The 17,671-nt window shown below is 37.8% G+C and overlaps 2 protein-coding genes across 2 annotated transcripts; both read left to right on the plus strand.

The window, feature by feature from the left end:
- The first annotated feature begins 3,035 nt into the window (after window positions 1-3,035).
- commd1 (copper metabolism (Murr1) domain containing 1) lies at window positions 3,036-6,861 on the plus strand. Its single transcript, XM_033968504.2, has 3 exons — window positions 3,036-3,229; window positions 3,910-4,203; window positions 5,103-6,861. The coding sequence occupies exons 1-3, from the start codon at window positions 3,056-3,058 to the stop codon at window positions 5,229-5,231; spliced, it is 597 nt and encodes a 198-aa protein (XP_033824395.1). The 5' UTR covers window positions 3,036-3,055; the 3' UTR covers window positions 5,232-6,861.
- A 1,013-nt stretch (window positions 6,862-7,874) lies between these two features.
- On the plus strand, window positions 7,875-17,207 carry b3gnt2a (UDP-GlcNAc:betaGal beta-1,3-N-acetylglucosaminyltransferase 2a). The gene is made up of 3 exons (XM_033969620.2): window positions 7,875-8,054; window positions 13,886-14,538; window positions 15,249-17,207. Exons 2-3 carry the CDS (start codon window positions 13,904-13,906, stop codon window positions 15,802-15,804), a joined length of 1,191 nt encoding a protein of 396 aa, XP_033825511.1. The 5' UTR covers window positions 7,875-8,054; window positions 13,886-13,903; the 3' UTR covers window positions 15,805-17,207.
- The last annotated feature ends 464 nt before the right edge of the window (window positions 17,208-17,671 follow it).

Consider the following 17,671-nt stretch of genomic DNA (forward strand, 5'->3'; position numbering starts at 1 on the left):
TTCTCCAGTCCAGCCCTGCAGCAAACCACACTAAATGTGATGCCCGCTAAAGAAGACGCAGTGCAGATTTGCTCGTTTGAGTAAATTGATATGTCAACATTCATGAAATCTGGGGAGGAGTAAATGCATGAAGCTGCTTGGCGGTGGAGCCAAATTTATTACAACTATGAAAGCTACTGTGTGATAATATAACACATTGTAGAAACAGGTGCAAACCTTTTGCATGGGATACCTGTTGCAATTTGTGCACCTATAGAGCATTTGTGAGTAATTTTAAATGCTTTAAAATGATGATCCTCCATGATAGATAAGATAAAAACATGTTTTCAAAGCAGCAGTAGGCCTGATTAATAAACTCTTTACCTGGGACACTTTGGCTCTGACTCTCACAAATCTTCCACTGAACTGGAGCTTTCCACAGCAGCTGTAAATCAAACTGGTCTTTCCTGCATCTGTTCCATGTCGTAAGGTGGAGACAGCAGGGCCCAGTCACCATGTAGCGTAGGCCCATTGGGATGAGGCACGATGTACATCCCTGTCTCTGGGGTGTTCAATTTTCCATGCACATATTAAGCCTGATTTATAGTACACACATTGGAGTGCCTTCCTTTGTTGCACTGTGCAGTTTACCACAGTGGAAATAACACTGTACTCCAGCTTCTACAGGAGTACAGTGTCTTCTTACTCAGGTCAATAATCATCTCTTTGGTTTTACTGATGTTTAGGAGGTTGTTTATCTCACACCAGACCTTGAGTGATGCCACCTTTGCCCCATACTCTGTCTCCTTTCCTCTCGCAATCAGCCCAATGACCGTGGTTTTATGAGCAAACTTAATGATGCTGGTGTTGTGATGCGTCGCCACACAGTCATGGGAAAAGAGGGTATAGAGCAGGTGGCTCAAGACACAGCTTCGGGGCAAGCAATGCTCACAGATTATGTGGCTGATGTTGTGTGGCTATTCCTTATGGTCTTATAGAAAACTCAGCACCCACCTGCAGAGGGATGTTGATGGAGCTTGTCACACAGTCTTTGGGAGATGATGGAGCAGATGGCAGCAGTTTGATGTTCAGACCAGTCGAATTGTCTTCTCCGTTGTTCTGCTGACTTTGTACTTTTAATTTCCCTTTTTGCATTAGTGATAAAAGAGGCGTCCATCCAATCATCTCTAGAACAGCAGATCTTCATTCAACTTGATCAGCACCAAACTCCTGCTCATCTACATTTTTATTTACTTTAAAGAAGGGGATTCTTTCTTTCTTATTTTTATCTTTTGAACACTTTCCCAATACTGTTTAAATAGGATGACCAGATGTCCTTATTCATTTTAATCAAAAGACTAAAACTTTTTTTGTCACAATTAACACTGGTTCCATGTTCCAGTAGATTCATCTGGTGATTTGTCCAAGTTTAATCCAAGAAATATGTTACAGTAAATACAGAAAACTGTGCTTCTAAATTACCCAAAGACAATAAAATGTCTCTCAGAAATATACTGACACACGAGTGAGCCGAGTCCATGATAATATTCTTAATTACACACTCTTTTCAAAATGTTATTATCAACCAATCACCCCCACCCCGGCTGTGTTTCAGTGTTTAACTTGATTGAGTGAAAATCTAGTCACCATATTGTACAAAATCCACATTTTTGGAAGTATGAATCATTGTGTTGGAAAGTAAAATTGCAGTACAGTACACACAACTGTCAGGCATGCAGGCAAATGTGGTAACTGCGTAGACTGGATGGAAACAGGGATTATGATTATAAGTATAAAAATAATGTAGAGGGCTGTGCTCTGGGCTCTGCTTCTGTTGCTTTTGACTCAAACTGTGATGCTGTGTCTGAACTGGCAGAACTTGTCAAAACAACCTTCTAAATCTATAAGACATTTTTTGTTTGTGCCAAAAACTCAAAAATGATTCTCACTGATAAAGCTGTAATTTATTATGCAGCTATCAGTCTTATCAGGTTAAAGGGTGTGATAGGGAAGGGACAAAGTCTTGTGCCACAAAATCACATGAGAAAAAAATGCCACAAGACTGTGCAGTGTGTACACATGTGTCCTCTTAAAAACGGCCTGATGATGTTTTACCCATACACATGTGGTTCCTGATATGGTGCCAACAGATTCAGCATAGTTAAATCCATAAAGCGTGTCAATATCTGGATTAATGATGTTCTTGCCTTTTCTCCCATCTTTTGTTCAAAATTGCCTTGACCAAAGTTGAACCCGAAAACAAATCAACCTCGCTAATGAACCTTGGAAATGCCATTAACAGTTTAATATGTACTGCTGCAGATTTAGTTCCAACTAATGCACTAGCTGCGCCGTTCCAGCAGGGGTCGCCGATAGGACGCGTTTGGTGTTTGCCCTCACGTGAGTGGACTCTGATCTGAATTCTCCAACCCTAAACCCCAGCTGTAGCCAGTCATTAATCAGTACTGTACTGTGCTGCCTCTGCTGCTGTGGAATATTCTATCCATATATTGAGAATGAGAACAACTTATCTGTCCACATGTATGATGCATGTCAATAAGACTCTGGAAACTCATGTTCAGTTGTGATTGTTTTACCTTTTTAAAAACTATAGCAGGCAGGATACATACAACTTAATAAGCAAATCATACATTTTCACAGTTGGGTGTTTAACAAAAATTGTGAGAGGCATAACATTTCTGTTTAATAGTGTGGTACATTGTCAAGAAAATCTTTTGACTTCACACACTGATCCAAAAAATGTGCTAATGATCCTCATGTAACTCACACAAAGACCAAACATTGTGTCCATGCATTTGGATATGATTATGATGACTCTATAGGCCTTTATTTTATTCAAATTTATTGTAATTAATTTAATATGCTAATTAATTTATTGATTCAGTGATTTTTTTCTGTTTTTCGTTGTTGAAATATCCGTCATATAAAAGTATGTTTATTTGTATGTTAGATTGTAGTTCAGATCTGAACTCCATCTCCCATCAAGCCTGGACGCAGCGTCTCCTGTCACATGACCCGTCACGTCCCTCTCACGTGACTAGAATGAACGACAAACATGGCGGACACCGATGCAGCCAAATCTCTGAGCGGTTTGCTGAACGGAATCACCCAAAAAGTCTATTACAACAATCCAGACATTACAGAGGAGCTACTGAAGAATGAACTTTATCTGGAAATGTCACAGGACGAGTTTAGCGCTTTACACGAGAAAATGAGAGGACTGCTCAAGGTAATGCAGTAAAATGACTCTGGGTTGGGGTAAATCAAGTAGTTAAACTTGTACTTCTTTATAGTTGGGTAGATCTAATGAAAAGCAGTTTTAGGTGTGTAATAGCCTAATTCATAAGTTGCGGTGTGTGTACCTCGCGTACACTTACTGTTTGCTCTCATTGCCCACATTCATCTCATTGTACATCAATATCCACTGCAATAATTATGTTTTGTTATGTTTTATATCTATTGTAAATTTCCGATTAACACATTTTTAACCAAATAAAGGTCGAAATATGGTGACTGAAGGCCTCTAGAAAGTGATTATTTACAAATAAATTTTATTATTGATGAAAACCATCCATTGTTTATTTTTTTGATTAGAATTTGATTAATAGAATTCTGATTTAATATAAAACCTCTGTCTGTGTCCTTTGTTATAAAAAGATATGTTCATATGTCCAGATAACAAATACGATCATCACAATACGAGTACGATATCGTAATTAAAGTACTTCTTTCTATGTTTAAACAAATAATTGAATATATTTGGGTTTTATTTTATGTTTAATAAAATGTTTAAAATATGAATAGATTGTGCCAACATTGTCTCAGTTTAAACCTGTGGGAAACACTGTATGATTTGTTTTTCACATGTCACCCACCCTTTCCTTATGTTGCACTATGATTCTCTGTCAGTCTATAGCCTCCGCAGACATGGACCAGGGGCAGCTGGATGCCTTTCTCACTGCCCAGACAAAGAGGCGTCAAGGCGGGGCGGGCCTGAGCTCAGAGCAGGCTGCTGTGCTCACTCGGTTTTGGAAAACTCACCGCACCAAAGTGCGAGAGTCACTACTGAACCAGAGCCGCTGGGAGCCCGCACTCAGGGGCGTGAGCTGGAGGGTTGATGTCCAGGCGGGGGACAGGAGAGGAGACACGGCCCACAGCGGGGCAGTCGCTTTGGTGGAGCTGGAGCTGGGACGAACAGGAGAGGTATGTGGAATGGGCAGACTATTATTATATGGATTATTATAGGCAGTGTTGTGTCTACACAACACATCTACATTTACAAAATTCCTTAGTATTTAGTATCTAGTCTGAACAATGATTTAATTTGACAACACACTATTTTAAATGCAACAGTATAAAAAAACCTGAGCCATAAACAAAATAATGTGGTCTACTCCATTCAGTGGAGTAGACCACAGAAGTGAAGAGTGAAGAGTGCAGAGTGAAACAGCTACTCCATAAGAGAATGTACCAACACCAACACGAGCTCCTCTGGACCCCAGTCCGCCATACATCTCCATCTCAAAGCCACTAACCACTCCTTTGAAGATGGTGAGATTCAGATCTTAACCAGAGAAAAGTAATGGTTTGAGAAGGGAGTTAAAGAAGCAATTTTTGTTAGGAAAGACAATCCTTACTTTAACAGAAATCAGGGCCTTAGACATAATCGCTCCCCATGTATAACTCCACCCACAGACCTAAAACAACGGGAACAATAGGAGGGTCTTTCAGAGTTGAATAGGGTAGTTTCAACAAACTGGAGACAAGAGCTGTTTACAGTTTTAGTGTAGTTGTAGTTAGCCCCTCTCTTCAGACAGATATGAGGCAGTGTCCATATATATATATATATATATATAAGTATTATTTACATTTCCTAATTAAAAATACAAATAAATAAAGTAACAAAGGCAACAGGATGTGTTAAAACCTCTTATTGAGTTTACATTTACCCAACACAGTTTGTTGATCATTTATTATGCATGTCTTTGAAATGTAAGCGAGAGACTACATAGCACAAAATAACATCAAAACAACGTGTAACCTTTATCTTACAATATTAAAATTTTAACTTGCTAATGGTCTATATCTTTATTTTCCCTCAGAGTTCAGACTTTGTGTGTTTGGAGATGGATGAGAGCAAAGTCAATCTTTTACTAAAGAAAATGGGCGACATTCAGCAAAGCATCGACCGAATCGTCCACCACTCGCCACAGAAATCTGAGGAGGCCTGAACAAGACTGAAAAAGACTGAAATATAATGTGCCTGTTTTATCATTCATCCAACTTCATCATGGGGTCCAGATTATTTTTTGCTATGAATAGAATAGACTGTGAAAGTGTATCAATGCCTATTATTGTTATCCATTTGCCTGTTTTCTATTGATTAATTTGCTTGTCTGTTTCTCTTTCATTGTTGATTTTCTGATTTTCTGTTGGTTAAATCATTCTCATTATCATTATGAGAATTGAACACATTGTCTGTGTTTCTTGTTGATTTCTCCTGAGGCAATGGTGACATGTGAGCCTTTTATATATCAAATACATTCATTCTATACAGATTTTGAAGCAAAAATGTCACTCAAGACCTCTATGTAATTTTTAATTGTAACCCTTTGTAGTGTTACCTGTCCTCAGGTATAAAAGTGAATTATCACATAACAATGAGCAGATGTGACTCTACTTTTGTAATATATGTTTGTCATTCTAGTTTAAATACTCAAGAGACTTTGAAGGGAAGATGTTCTAAGGGGGAGACTGAGGAGAGACTTGCTTGGGCCGCCGGGGGGCTGCTGGAGGGCTGCTGGAGGGCTATGGCCAGGTCAGGCCTGGGCCTTATCCGGCCCATATCTGTTGTAACAAAGAATAAACATTTTTATATTTCATATGTCACCAACAGTTTAGTCCTGGTCTGGTATAGGTTTGGTCCCAATTTTAATTTGGTACATAGAGCAAGTATTGAACGCACCCTAAAAGCCCTTAACATGCAAATGGTGAACAAAAGACCCCAGGTGTTCCAAGAATCAAACCAGGGCCCCTTCACAGTGAGAGATTGCTAACCAGTGCTAATCCCACATTGTTATTATTGACAAAATCTGTCAACATATCAACAGAGAAATAATAACGATTTCTTGTTTCTTGCACTTGTAGACTTGACTGATTGACTGATTTAAATGTATTCTGATTTGTTAATTTGCTATTTTAAGCAAAAGTAATTCTCTCTTCCTCAATAATTATTTTCCTGCTGAAGCTTGTTTTGTCCAAAGAGCTTAAACTCCAACTATAATCTGTCCGCATGAGGTCAGGCTCACTAGACAGAATTATTATTTTGGGAGGATTTTTGTAAACAATGAGACGGGATAAAGTCTATTAGGCCAAAAGGTTAAATGTTGATTAGTTAGAACAATCTGGGCCCCGGTCCTTTGTGATTATATAAGTTTTGTACAGTTACAGTTGATCCGGTAGTATTATTACATGTTTTTTGGTATCTTATTTAATGCTTAGATTTTTCCTCAAATTAATCTGTATTTGAATGGGAATAAGTAAATGTGTCGTTTCATTCATGTCTATGCATACAAAACCTAATGTTGTCAGGAGATAAGACTCGGGTACTTATTGCTATCTATTTGCAAGACATGTTTTGTTTTGAGGGCTTTTTTATGTGGCTGTAGTTGACAGAAGACATTCTTGGTTGACTAAAAACATGCTGATGATTGATTGGTCAACTAAAAATGGATCGAGGAAAAAGATATCAAAACTATTATGTATCTCTGTGTATCTGACCCAAACTGCACTCACATGAGTACACCTGGGACTTCATACAAAAGCAGTTGAAAAAATGCAAATAAAACAGGAGATTCTTTTAAAGAAAATTATGTAATTTCATGTAATGTGATAGTATTTTTAATTACAAATGGCAAATGGCCACATTTATAAGGCGCTTTTCTACCTTCAAGGCACTTCAAAACACTTCAGATCAAGGAACCATTCACCCACTCACACATGCATTCATACACCATTGTACACAGGCACACAGGCAGTATTCATCTGTGGGAGCTGCACTCGCACCTCCAACCTGTGGGTCAAAGCATCTGACCACTCCACCAATGATGTTTTATGTTGAGAGTGGGATTTGAATCGCTGGCCTTTGGATCAGAGGATGAAGACTCAGAGAAGACCATCTGAGCTTGAGTGCCATTTTTCACCAGCCTTTAAACGGGTAAAATGACCTGCTTTATCATTCATTCGAAAATATTTATAGCAGGCCATTATTTGACAGCTACATTGTTAATACTATTAACTTGTTAGCTTGTTTCTCTCATGCTTCTGATCAAATCTGAGTGAATGTCCAGCCCTCTGCAGCCCCCCTGTGCTTCTCCCCTGCTCTGCATCACAGCAGAGTCTGTGAGCTGCAGCCTCACACTGGGCTGTGGACAGACACGAGTCTAAAACTACTGCGAATGCAAGTTTTATAGTACTTATGTTTTATGTTTTGTATTACTTTCAACAGTACATGCTGTTAATGAGAGGGACAGTGTTTGTGGCCTGTTCTCTCCGCTGATGCTGCCTGTGCGCGGTGCGTCCTCCTCTCCGCTCACTGACGCGCTCCCTGACACTGTCCCACTGGCGCTCTCCCAGTGACAGTCTCCTAAACCTGTACAAGCCTAGAAACGCTTGTGAGTCACGTGCACATACAGATAATCCACTTGCACAAACAAACATAAAAATACTTTGCTTCGCTCTTAATTAGAAAAAGTCCTTGAAAAAAATACCAAGGTCCGCACCTGATGGACTCAGCGCTGCGCACAATCATAGATACACAGGTTTATTGCATTGTAAAACCTGTAGTCAGAGAGGGAGGAGCAAACATTTTAGGAGGGGCTTTCATTTCCGCTGCACTAAAAATATGCTCACCTCAATGTGTTCAGACACGAAAACTAAACTAGGAACACAATGTCATTCAGAATCTACTGGCCGGATCGGAGCAGATGAAGAAACTACATTGAGAAAAACTATAAGTGACTGTGAAACAAGGTCTAAATTAGGACAAGATTCAGGTGAGTGAATATGCATGTGGCTATTGTAAATATTGATAGTTAAACAATGAGATTGCTTAAGACATCCTCTGAGGCAGAGGAGGAAAAGTCTACTTGTTTAATAGTGTACACCGAATCTTGTGGGTTAGGGCTGTCTCTATATCACTCTGTATATGAGTGTGGTCAGGTTAGCTCTATGTCCCCACAGTTCTATGTTGCATGTTTGTTAGAAAATGTTTAAAAAGGTCCTATTTTCCCACGTGCCTATGTTAGCACATTTCAGGGACATTTTATTTTATTTCGTTTAGGATTATGGTTAAGATTAGAGTCTGGTTTTGAGATTATGGTTAAGGTTAGGGCCAGGGTGAGGGTGGGGGCTGTGGGTTTACTTAAAAAAATATCACATCTTTTAAACTGTAAATGTTTCCTGACCAGCCAGTCCCTTCTACATTCTGTTTGAATCCAAATGGGTCTAGACCATATTTCCATGAAATACAATTACATCCCTTTAGACTAAATAATAATAAACAGTAACTTCTTCCGTCCCTAAACAATAATAACTTCTCTTCCTTTCTCAAAAAACGTCATATTTGTTTTGACACAAACAGAGCGTGTGTCTCTCTGATTGCCTGTCACTGCCAGTCAATCACGCCCTCTGGAACAAGGGAGACACATACTCTACCAGACTCACTTGTCTTTGTAAAGTTTTGTCAAAACATTTGGCTTTGGCTGGCCAGGTAAAGAAAACCGGGCTGTGGGAACATAGACCCTTTTTTCTAAACTTTGTGAGAAATGTGGGAATGTTTGACTGTGGGAACCACTCCCAGCTGTGTAGTATAGATTAGTTACCTTAAACACACATAATATCAATCAAAATACCCAAATCTTTTCTTCTGGCCACACCCTCTACATTTTTTTAGCTTTAACCAAATACTTACTAATGTAAAGTTTGTCTATGCATGTTTTCAAGTATTAGACCTGGATTAAGTTGGGTTCACATGGCTTCACAACATTATACAATCTCTTTAGTTTAAAACTGAGCTGGAAGAAAAATCTGAATTATATGGTGGAACTTGCTGTTTAACCGTCAGACTGCAGATTTGACCTAATTTATGTTAATATCTCTGTAACTAATGTTATTAATAAGTAATAGGCCGTGACAAATAAAAAACAAGGTAATCGCTGAAGTGAAATAAAAGTAAAATTACGTTTTCACAATTCAGAAAGTAGCGCCTTTATTCATCCCCAAATACATAGCTGTCAGCTGAAAGGACTTCAAGTCATAAGATTAATATGGCAAGTTTGTGGAGCCAATCCCCAGAAAGTAATGAATAAATGGTTTAACATTTGTGCATCATAAGTTTTAAAAAAATAGTGAATCTCCTGTTTATTATTGCTCAAAATCCCATAATGCAGAAAAGGTTTGGTCGTGCCCTTGTCTTGTCCATTTCTTTGTGTCATGGCTTAGTCCTGGTTTAGTCCTGTTTTAGTCCTGGTTTAATCCTGGTTTAGTCCTGGTTTAGTCCTGGTTTAGCCTTAGGTTTAGCCTTATAACTTCGACTTGTTTCTGTCCCTATAAATCACTTACCTGGTTTACACAGCATTTAAAATAGGCATGAACAAATTATGTCAGGGTTTTGTTATTCCTGTTTGGTCGGTTTAGTCTTTGTCTTAGGTCTAGATTTGCGCTTGGTACTTTCAATTACTTCTTAAAGGGAATGGTGTATCAGTTATCAGTGATATCAGAGGATTCCCAAGATATCGGTATTAGTCTGGTCGTGAAAATCTAAACAATAATTGGCACCATTATTTTTTCTGCTCCAGCCTTTGTGTGCCCATGTGTTATTCCCAGTTGTTCTCAGTTCTTCAGATTTGCCTCTTTGAACAGACTAATGACCGACTCAGGAAATACTGGTTTTTAGCCACAACAGCAAGACAAATATCAGATATTGTATCGACTCAAACCATGTCTACTTCTTTTGTGACGTTTTCCCACAGGAGGAACTGACGTAGGTCTGCTCCTAGATGTTCCACACCCCCAAAAATAAAATCTTACAATCTTACTAATCTTACAGTAAAGTTATAAAACAATACATATCCAAATAAATGTTGATTTTCCTGCTTTGGCTCAGACCAGAACCTGCTTTTCATTGTAACTCTGGTACTGGGTATTTAACTCAGTTTGACTTGTAGTGAACTCTGTATTGGTCACCTATGGTTATGATTTTATTCCTTTTGAAATCAGATTAGATAAGTGAAAATTGTGTCAGTGTCATAGTCTAACTTGTGTTTTAATTAAACCGATCCAGAGTGGAAGAGAAACCTCACAATACATTTAGAGTAGTGTTAGTTCTAATTGAAATAGTAGTAGATGCAGTAGTAGTATTAGTTTTACAGTAAGAGTAACACATACATATATAAAGTACTTCTGTCACCTTCGATCATATGATTAGTAGTAATAGTAGTAGTAGAAGTAGTAGGCATCAGTATTGAAAAAATATCTGTAGTAGTTGATTGTTCGATTGTTATAGCAGAAATAGTAGGTAGTAAGTAGCAGCAGTAGTAGTAGAAGTAGTAAGACCATTTAGTAGTGGATGCAGTAGTTGTACTTCAGTTACAATACTACTACTTATATATTTGGTACTTCTTCCCCCTGCGTTCATATGTAATTGCAATAGCAAGGCAAGATGTAGTTGCTCACACAAAGAAACAGTACAAGAAAAAGTAGTAATAGCAATTGCAGTAAAGTTAGTATTAGTATCAGTATTTATTATGTAGGTTATGTTAATCTATTACCCACAGTTGGCTGTGTGCCCTCTGCTCTGGTGCTGATAAGAGCTGAATCTAATTATATTCAAGTTGTTCACTCAGCAACAAAATACCTGTTCAAACCAGGATAGTTCCCTGTGAGAGATTATTATGTGAAAATAGGCCGAGGCGCAGGAGACTCACTGGGAACAGCTTTGAACAGCCACACTGACCTACAGGTGTAAAAGTTTTCTTAAACTGAAGAACAAGCAGACAAGATCCATTTGATACATCTAATGAAGCAAAAATTATCTCCATCATACTCAACACAAAATCACTATGTAATAACATAACATTTATAAAGGAAGCGGCAGCACAAATACAGATCCTTTTGATAAACACGTTGTACCTGTTTTATAAGTTGTACTCTTATATATTTTAAGCCTTTTATATGAAATTAAATACTTTACACTTTTAACCATAATTACATGAAATACAATGAAATTAGTCCAACATATTAATAAACAATAACTTCCTTTTGAGCATATGGCTCATATGGCTCTCACAAATATATTGTTGAATTTTCAGTTGGTAACTGTCTTAGTTTTCATAACTTTGAAAGTTTGTAAGGCCAAACTATAAAGGACTGAAGTGCATCTGACAAAATGAAACCAGGTTTAATCAATTAGAAACTAAAAGTTGACAATTAGCCAAGACTAGACCTGTTCTTCTTTTTTCTTTTTTGTGTACAGTGTCATTGCCACATTCAAGTGAATTAAAACATTATATAGTTTTTTAGGTTAGGCATTTGACATACAGTATATATTGGCCTATGTAATTTACATACATTTGTTCCTTTCTCTTTGTTCAAAAATAACACAGTTTCCACATTTTTACAACAATACTACTCCTTTCTAGCTATAGTTCAGATAACATTAGTGTGGGTGTTTTCACTTTGTCAGGCTGAAACCAAAGACTATATGTATAGACACCTTATGTCCTGTGTTTGCCACTAATATTATAAAACCAGTAAGTTACTGTAGCAACCTTCCTAGCTGAAAAACAAAGCACTCCAGTGTGACCAATTTGGGCACACATACGCCATAAATTTTGGCAGGTGTGACATAAAATTGTCACTGGGAGCACAAGTGCACCTGAACCTATAAACACAGATTAAATACTATAGAACACACTTCAGTGATTGTTTTAACTGACAACTAAAAGAAAAGAAAAAGGGTTAATTCACTGCGCTGCCTTCATGTCTGCACAGGCCGCTTAAGTCCGAGATGCTGCAGCTTGTGCTCAGGTCACGCTCTGGTGCACAGATGCAGTGCAGAGCTCATAAGTTTGGCTTTTTCATCTATGTGTGAATGAGACACTGTATTTATCTTTAAAGCAAAGCTTCAAACCTGCAGGTCCTCCACACTGTGTGTACTTACTCAAATGAGGCTTCCGATTTATGCGGTGAAAAGGAAAATAAAACTCGACTACAAAAGGCTACATTGAAATTGAGTAAGAGGCCTCACTCTGCACATACTAGTGAATGGTGAAGATCTTCAAAAGCACAAACCTTTCACTCTGACTGGTTTTTGAAGCCTCTGCTTATTTAATTGCTTTATTAATATAACATAACTAACTCACATAGGCTGCTTACAAATTATGATACTTAAAGAAAAGGTAAATTATTAATGTTATTATGATCAAATAAACAACTTTGAATATATAAAACTATGGTGATTATTGAAATATTTAGTTTATCTTTTTATACAGTATGGATTGTATATTTGGCCAAATTGAGTCATTTGTTTAGCTCTTATTGTTGAGGCAATTTAAGGACTATGTATTACAATGTTCTGGTGCACCTAAATGAAAATCACCCAACTCACATTATTACTCTGGAGCCTTGCTGCACTAATTAACCTTGTCTCCATGGTTAAAATATCCCACAGTATGGCATTGAACTTATTTATTTTAAGTTGTTTTGATTTAAGAAGGAGCTAAATCCGAGGTCAGATAAATAAAGGAAGCATTTCTTCTCTAAAAACACTCCTTGAATAAATAATGACATACTGTGGAACTATTTACTTAATACACCTTTAGTGTCACATGACCCATCTCACGCTCTGAGGACGTCAGGGACTGGCCTCCTGCTGGTGCCCAGAGCCCATGTTAATTTTATGATGATTATTTATGTTTTGATTTGTTGTATTGTGATTTTAATGTCTTTCTTATTCTGTAAAGCACTTTGAATTACTTTTGGTAGGAATTGTACTAATAAACTTGTCTTGCCTTTAATTTTATAGATTATATTTTTTAACCTTTCTTAAATCATGATTGCCCAATGCCCAATGTAATTTTTCTTTTCATTCTTTATACAGCCGATCACCTCTGACTAGTGAAGCATCTCAAGTATTTCACTACTTCATTATAATTTATTGCTGTAGTTGTAGTTTTGGTCTAGTAAAGGTCCTTCCGTGCAGATCACATCTTATACTTTATACTTGACTAATAATGCATTACGCTTTGATGTGTTTTTCAGGCGTATTTTGAAATTGCAACCTAAAAAGTATTCTACATTGTGGTTATTTGGCCTACATACAGAACAGGTTATTTCAACTTTTGTAAAGACTTGCACAAGGTTTACAATTTTATTTAAATTCATACGAAACATATCACATTATAGAAATGAAGAATATAAATGAGTAAATGTATACAAGTACAAGACAAAAATATGGAAATGATTTATAAATTCAAGAACAACAAACATTTTAATAGGAAATTGAGTTCCACCAACTGGCAGCCTTCTCAACAGTCTGCAGCCACACAGCCCTTGACATGTGACTTTTAATTGGAAAAGCATGATTACTGGGAGCATGTCATAGCAAACCTGCACTCTGAGCTAAAAGTGACATTGAAAGCTGATGTAGTTCCTTAAAGCTAATATAGTTTCTGAAAGTATTAGCAGTAGTAGTAGTAGTAGTTCTTAAAAGCCATCCGATGTTTCCTAATGTTGCCTTATACCCAGGTTTTGATGTAAGTTTCACTGCCTGTTTTTAGACTATTATTCTTTGTGGTATTTCACTTAACTTTTTTCTTGATTACAGATCCACAGAGGAGCAGAGATGACGCTATCATCCAAGAGAATCCGAATGATCTTGGGATTTATGGCTTTCAATGTCATCGGATGCATTTTCCTTAGACTTTCTTTGTCTACACACAATTCACCCCAAAAAATCCAAATTCCAACGAGATTTTGGCAGAAACCTTCGTTGAGTGGAACTTTTTGGAACCAGCAGCAGCAGCGACTTGATTTCATTCACAATCCTAATTTCAATACCATCCTTGCTTCCCCATCAGAGCTACCTGATTGGTTGCATGATTCTAAACTGAAATCCGATGTTTGCAAACCAAATTTGAGGGTCCAACGACAAATTGCGGACTACAACTTGCTTCCAAAACATTTTCAAGACTTTTTACTCTACTCTGACTGTACGTCCTACCCCATGTTAATAAACCAACCAACAATTTGTGAAGATGCACCGTTTCTTTTGTTGGTTGTGAAAACGCTGGTGCCGCATTTTGAAAGAAGACAGGCGATAAGAGAAACATGGGGACAAGTTGGAGTTGTAGCCAATAGGACAGTGACGACAGTTTTTCTTTTGGGGAGTGCTATGCCTGAGGATAACCACCCAAATTTGACTGATCTGTTAAAATATGAAGCGGAGATGCATAGAGACATCCTACAATGGGATTACAGGTTAGTATTAAAGGTACACTCTGTAATTCCTCTGCTTGTCTCCAGGGAGATGTTATTGCTTTGTCTGGAATGTTCTACAGTTTGACATTAAATACAGAGTTATCTTGCATATATACAAGTGCTTTCTCATGATTTATAGAAACTTATAAGCATTCTCAGTGTGCGCGCAGTCCTCTCCACAAATCTGACCTTTAACCTGTCCTGATAGCATCACCTTCTTGTCGCCATGGAAATACAGATAAGTTCAATGACCTACTGTGGAACATTTTAGGCAGAGGGAGAGCATGACCATAGAGACAAGTGCGTAGTGAACTGTTATAAAAAAAAAAGTTATAGCGTTATTGCTATTGCTGTAGTAGTCATGCCACCTGCCCGACCTGCTTGTGTGCGTGGGAGTGTTATTTCTTTGCCTGCAATGTTGCTCCCAATACAACATTAAATACAGCATTAAAAAAACAACTGCCAGAGTAAGAGGGAGGACTAAGTGGGCGGGGCTACATGCTTTTTTTTATTTATATTTTTATATATCGATTATATAATATTTCTCCATGAAGAAGAAATTCCTTTATTTTCTTGTTTTCTAAAAAAAAAAAAAAAAAAAAAAAGCAGTTTTACCAGTCTCACTCAAAAAAAGCACTTGGTCTCCACTTTTAATACTGTCCCCCTTGACTTTGATATGTATTTACTTATTTATTTTTATTACATTTCAGGGACACCTTCTTCAACTTGACACTGAAGGACATCCTGTTTCTGGATTGGTACAGCTCCTTCTGTCCTAACTCTCAGTTTGTCCTCAAAGGAGACGATGATGTTTTTGTGAATACTCCGCAAATAATTGAATTTTTGGACCGTCTCCTCCCACACAAGATCCCCGATTTATTCACCGGAGACGTCATCACTAACGCAGGACCACATCGTGACAAAAAACTTAAGTATTTTGTCCCAGAAAGCTATTTTGTGGGATCGTACCCTCCTTATGCAGGAGGAGGGGGAGTTTTGTATTCGGGGCAGGTAGCGTTGAAATTACAGGAAGTATCTAAGAAGGTGGTTATTTATCCTATAGATGACGTATACACCGGGATGTGTTTGAAAAAGCTGGGCCTTGTGCCAGAGAAGCACAGTGGATTCAGGATGTTTGACATAGAAGCGAAATACAAGGACAACCCCTGTATTTATAGAACTTTAATGATCGTGCACAGTCGGACCCCACAACAAATAAAACATATATGGAGATGGATAGTTCATCCGGAATTACACTGTCAATAATTTTAATACGGTTTTACTTTTTAATTTTTGTTTTTACATTTGGTCTTTATAGGTCAATCATACCCATGCAGGCTATAATGATATGGTTTGGATTAATATTGCACTTTAAGTTGACTTTCTTTTCTCTCTCTCTCCTCCTGTGGCCACATCTGCCCTGGGGTGGACTGCAATAAACATGGCTGCCAATTTGTGCCAACAGCCTCCGCATTCACCACTAATTACACACACAAACAATATGTAAACAAGGTGGGTTAGGTGTCTTGCCAGAGAATACAACAGCTATGCATTGAGGCTGAAATGCCAGTCCAGTTTATTTGTATATACTCCACTCACTTGTAACTTGGGAATGTATTAAAAAAGGATTGTCCGTGAACTATTTAACAGATTTGGATGAACTTAGCTTATTATGCTGTATTCTGCATTTTCTTTTTTATTATGTTTTTTGTTGTTATCTATCATGTTAAAATGTCGTTACGTCATGAAAAACATACCTGAAGTTGTGTTTTATTTTATTTAAAAATGCTTGAGTAATCCTGTATTCTCTGTCAATTAATTTAAAGGGGCACTATGTCACTTTTCTGGTACAGGGTCTGCCACCATTTATGGAGACAAACAGGTAGTGATACTCTCCTCCAGGGTGTATGAACAAAAGCGGGTCGTAAATGCTCAGTATACGTTTGCCGTGCGTTTTATAACCAAAAATGAACAAGCTATGAGAGCAGACTCGATGGCCAGAAAACTCTCTTGTAACAACACGACTGGCTTTTGGAAAGAAGTAAAAAACATGACTGCCACTAAAACATCTTTGCCATCATCTTGGAGCTTTGGTGTCAGTACTACAGTAGATTATTTAACTGTGTTCAGAGTGAGCCTTGTGTTATGACTGATGTTGGCCATGCAGATGTAATCCTGTCACATGAAGTCCTTAAAGCTGTCACCAAACTATCTAACAATAAGGCCAGTGGTGTTGGTGAGGATGGTGTTTCAGCAGAGCATTTAAAGTTTGCACAGTGTGAGGTTAGCACCAGTCCTTTCCATCTGTCTCACATGTTTCCTTGTTCATGGATTTTTACTTGACTCTTTGTTAACTGTATTGCTTGTCCCTGTCATTAAAGATAAGTCTGGAAAAGTTGGCAGCTCTGACTATTATAGATCTATAGCTCTGGCCACCATAGGGTCTTACAATTTATTAAATCCACAGACAATCAGTTTGGGTTTAAGACTCTGTGTGTATAGGCTCTAAAAGAGATTATTGACAAATACAGGAGGCAGATTATGTGTTTTTAGACGCGTCCAAGACATCCGACAGGGTGAATCACTGAAAATTATTTATGAAGTTGATTCAGAAAGGTGTACCCAAATATATTGTGCATATTTTAATCAATTGATATGGACAACAGACAATGCAGATTAAGAGGGAATACAGTGTTCCTGCCCCATTTAGAGTCACCAGTGGGGTCAGACAGGGAAGGATATTGTCCCCAGTTTTATTCAGTTTGTATCTAGATGAACTGACAACGAAGCTCAAAACATGTAAAATGGGCTGTGTGGCTGGAAATCTTGTCCTGAATCATTTAATGTATGCAGACGACTTGGTTGTTTTTAGTCTGAGCATCGCTGGTTTACAGCAGCTACTCAACATCTGTTCATCTTATGGTATAACACAACTAAGAGTATGATCATGATCTGTAGGACCAAAGACGACAAGCACATGAGATATCCTGATGTTTACCTGTCTAATGTTGTGTTGAAGGTTACAACAAAAATTAAATATCTTGGGCCTATCATCGCTGTGGACATGGCAGAGGATGATATTTATAGACAATGCAGGATGTTGTATGCTCAAGCTAATACTCTTATGTTCAAG

Source organism: Periophthalmus magnuspinnatus, chromosome 1 (genome assembly GCF_009829125.3).
Source record: "Periophthalmus magnuspinnatus isolate fPerMag1 chromosome 1, fPerMag1.2.pri, whole genome shotgun sequence".
In the NCBI taxonomy this organism is placed as follows: Eukaryota; Metazoa; Chordata; class Actinopteri; order Gobiiformes; family Gobiidae; genus Periophthalmus; species Periophthalmus magnuspinnatus.

Bases quoted from the DNA above. Each gene is read 5' to 3' on its own strand.
- commd1 (XM_033968504.2), top strand. From the start codon at position 3,056: ATGGCGGACACCGATGCAGCCAAATCTCTGAGCGGTTTGCTGAACGGA. The intron at 3,230-3,909 runs GTAATGCAGTAA...ATTCTCTGTCAG, and splicing joins AAATGAGAGGACTGCTCAAG to TCTATAGCCTCCGCAGACAT. The intron at 4,204-5,102 runs GTATGTGGAATG...ATTTTCCCTCAG, and splicing joins AGCTGGGACGAACAGGAGAG to AGTTCAGACTTTGTGTGTTT.
- b3gnt2a (XM_033969620.2), top strand. From the start codon at position 13,904: ATGACGCTATCATCCAAGAGAATCCGAATGATCTTGGGATTTATGGCT. The intron at 14,539-15,248 runs GTTAGTATTAAA...ATTACATTTCAG, and splicing joins ATCCTACAATGGGATTACAG to GGACACCTTCTTCAACTTGA.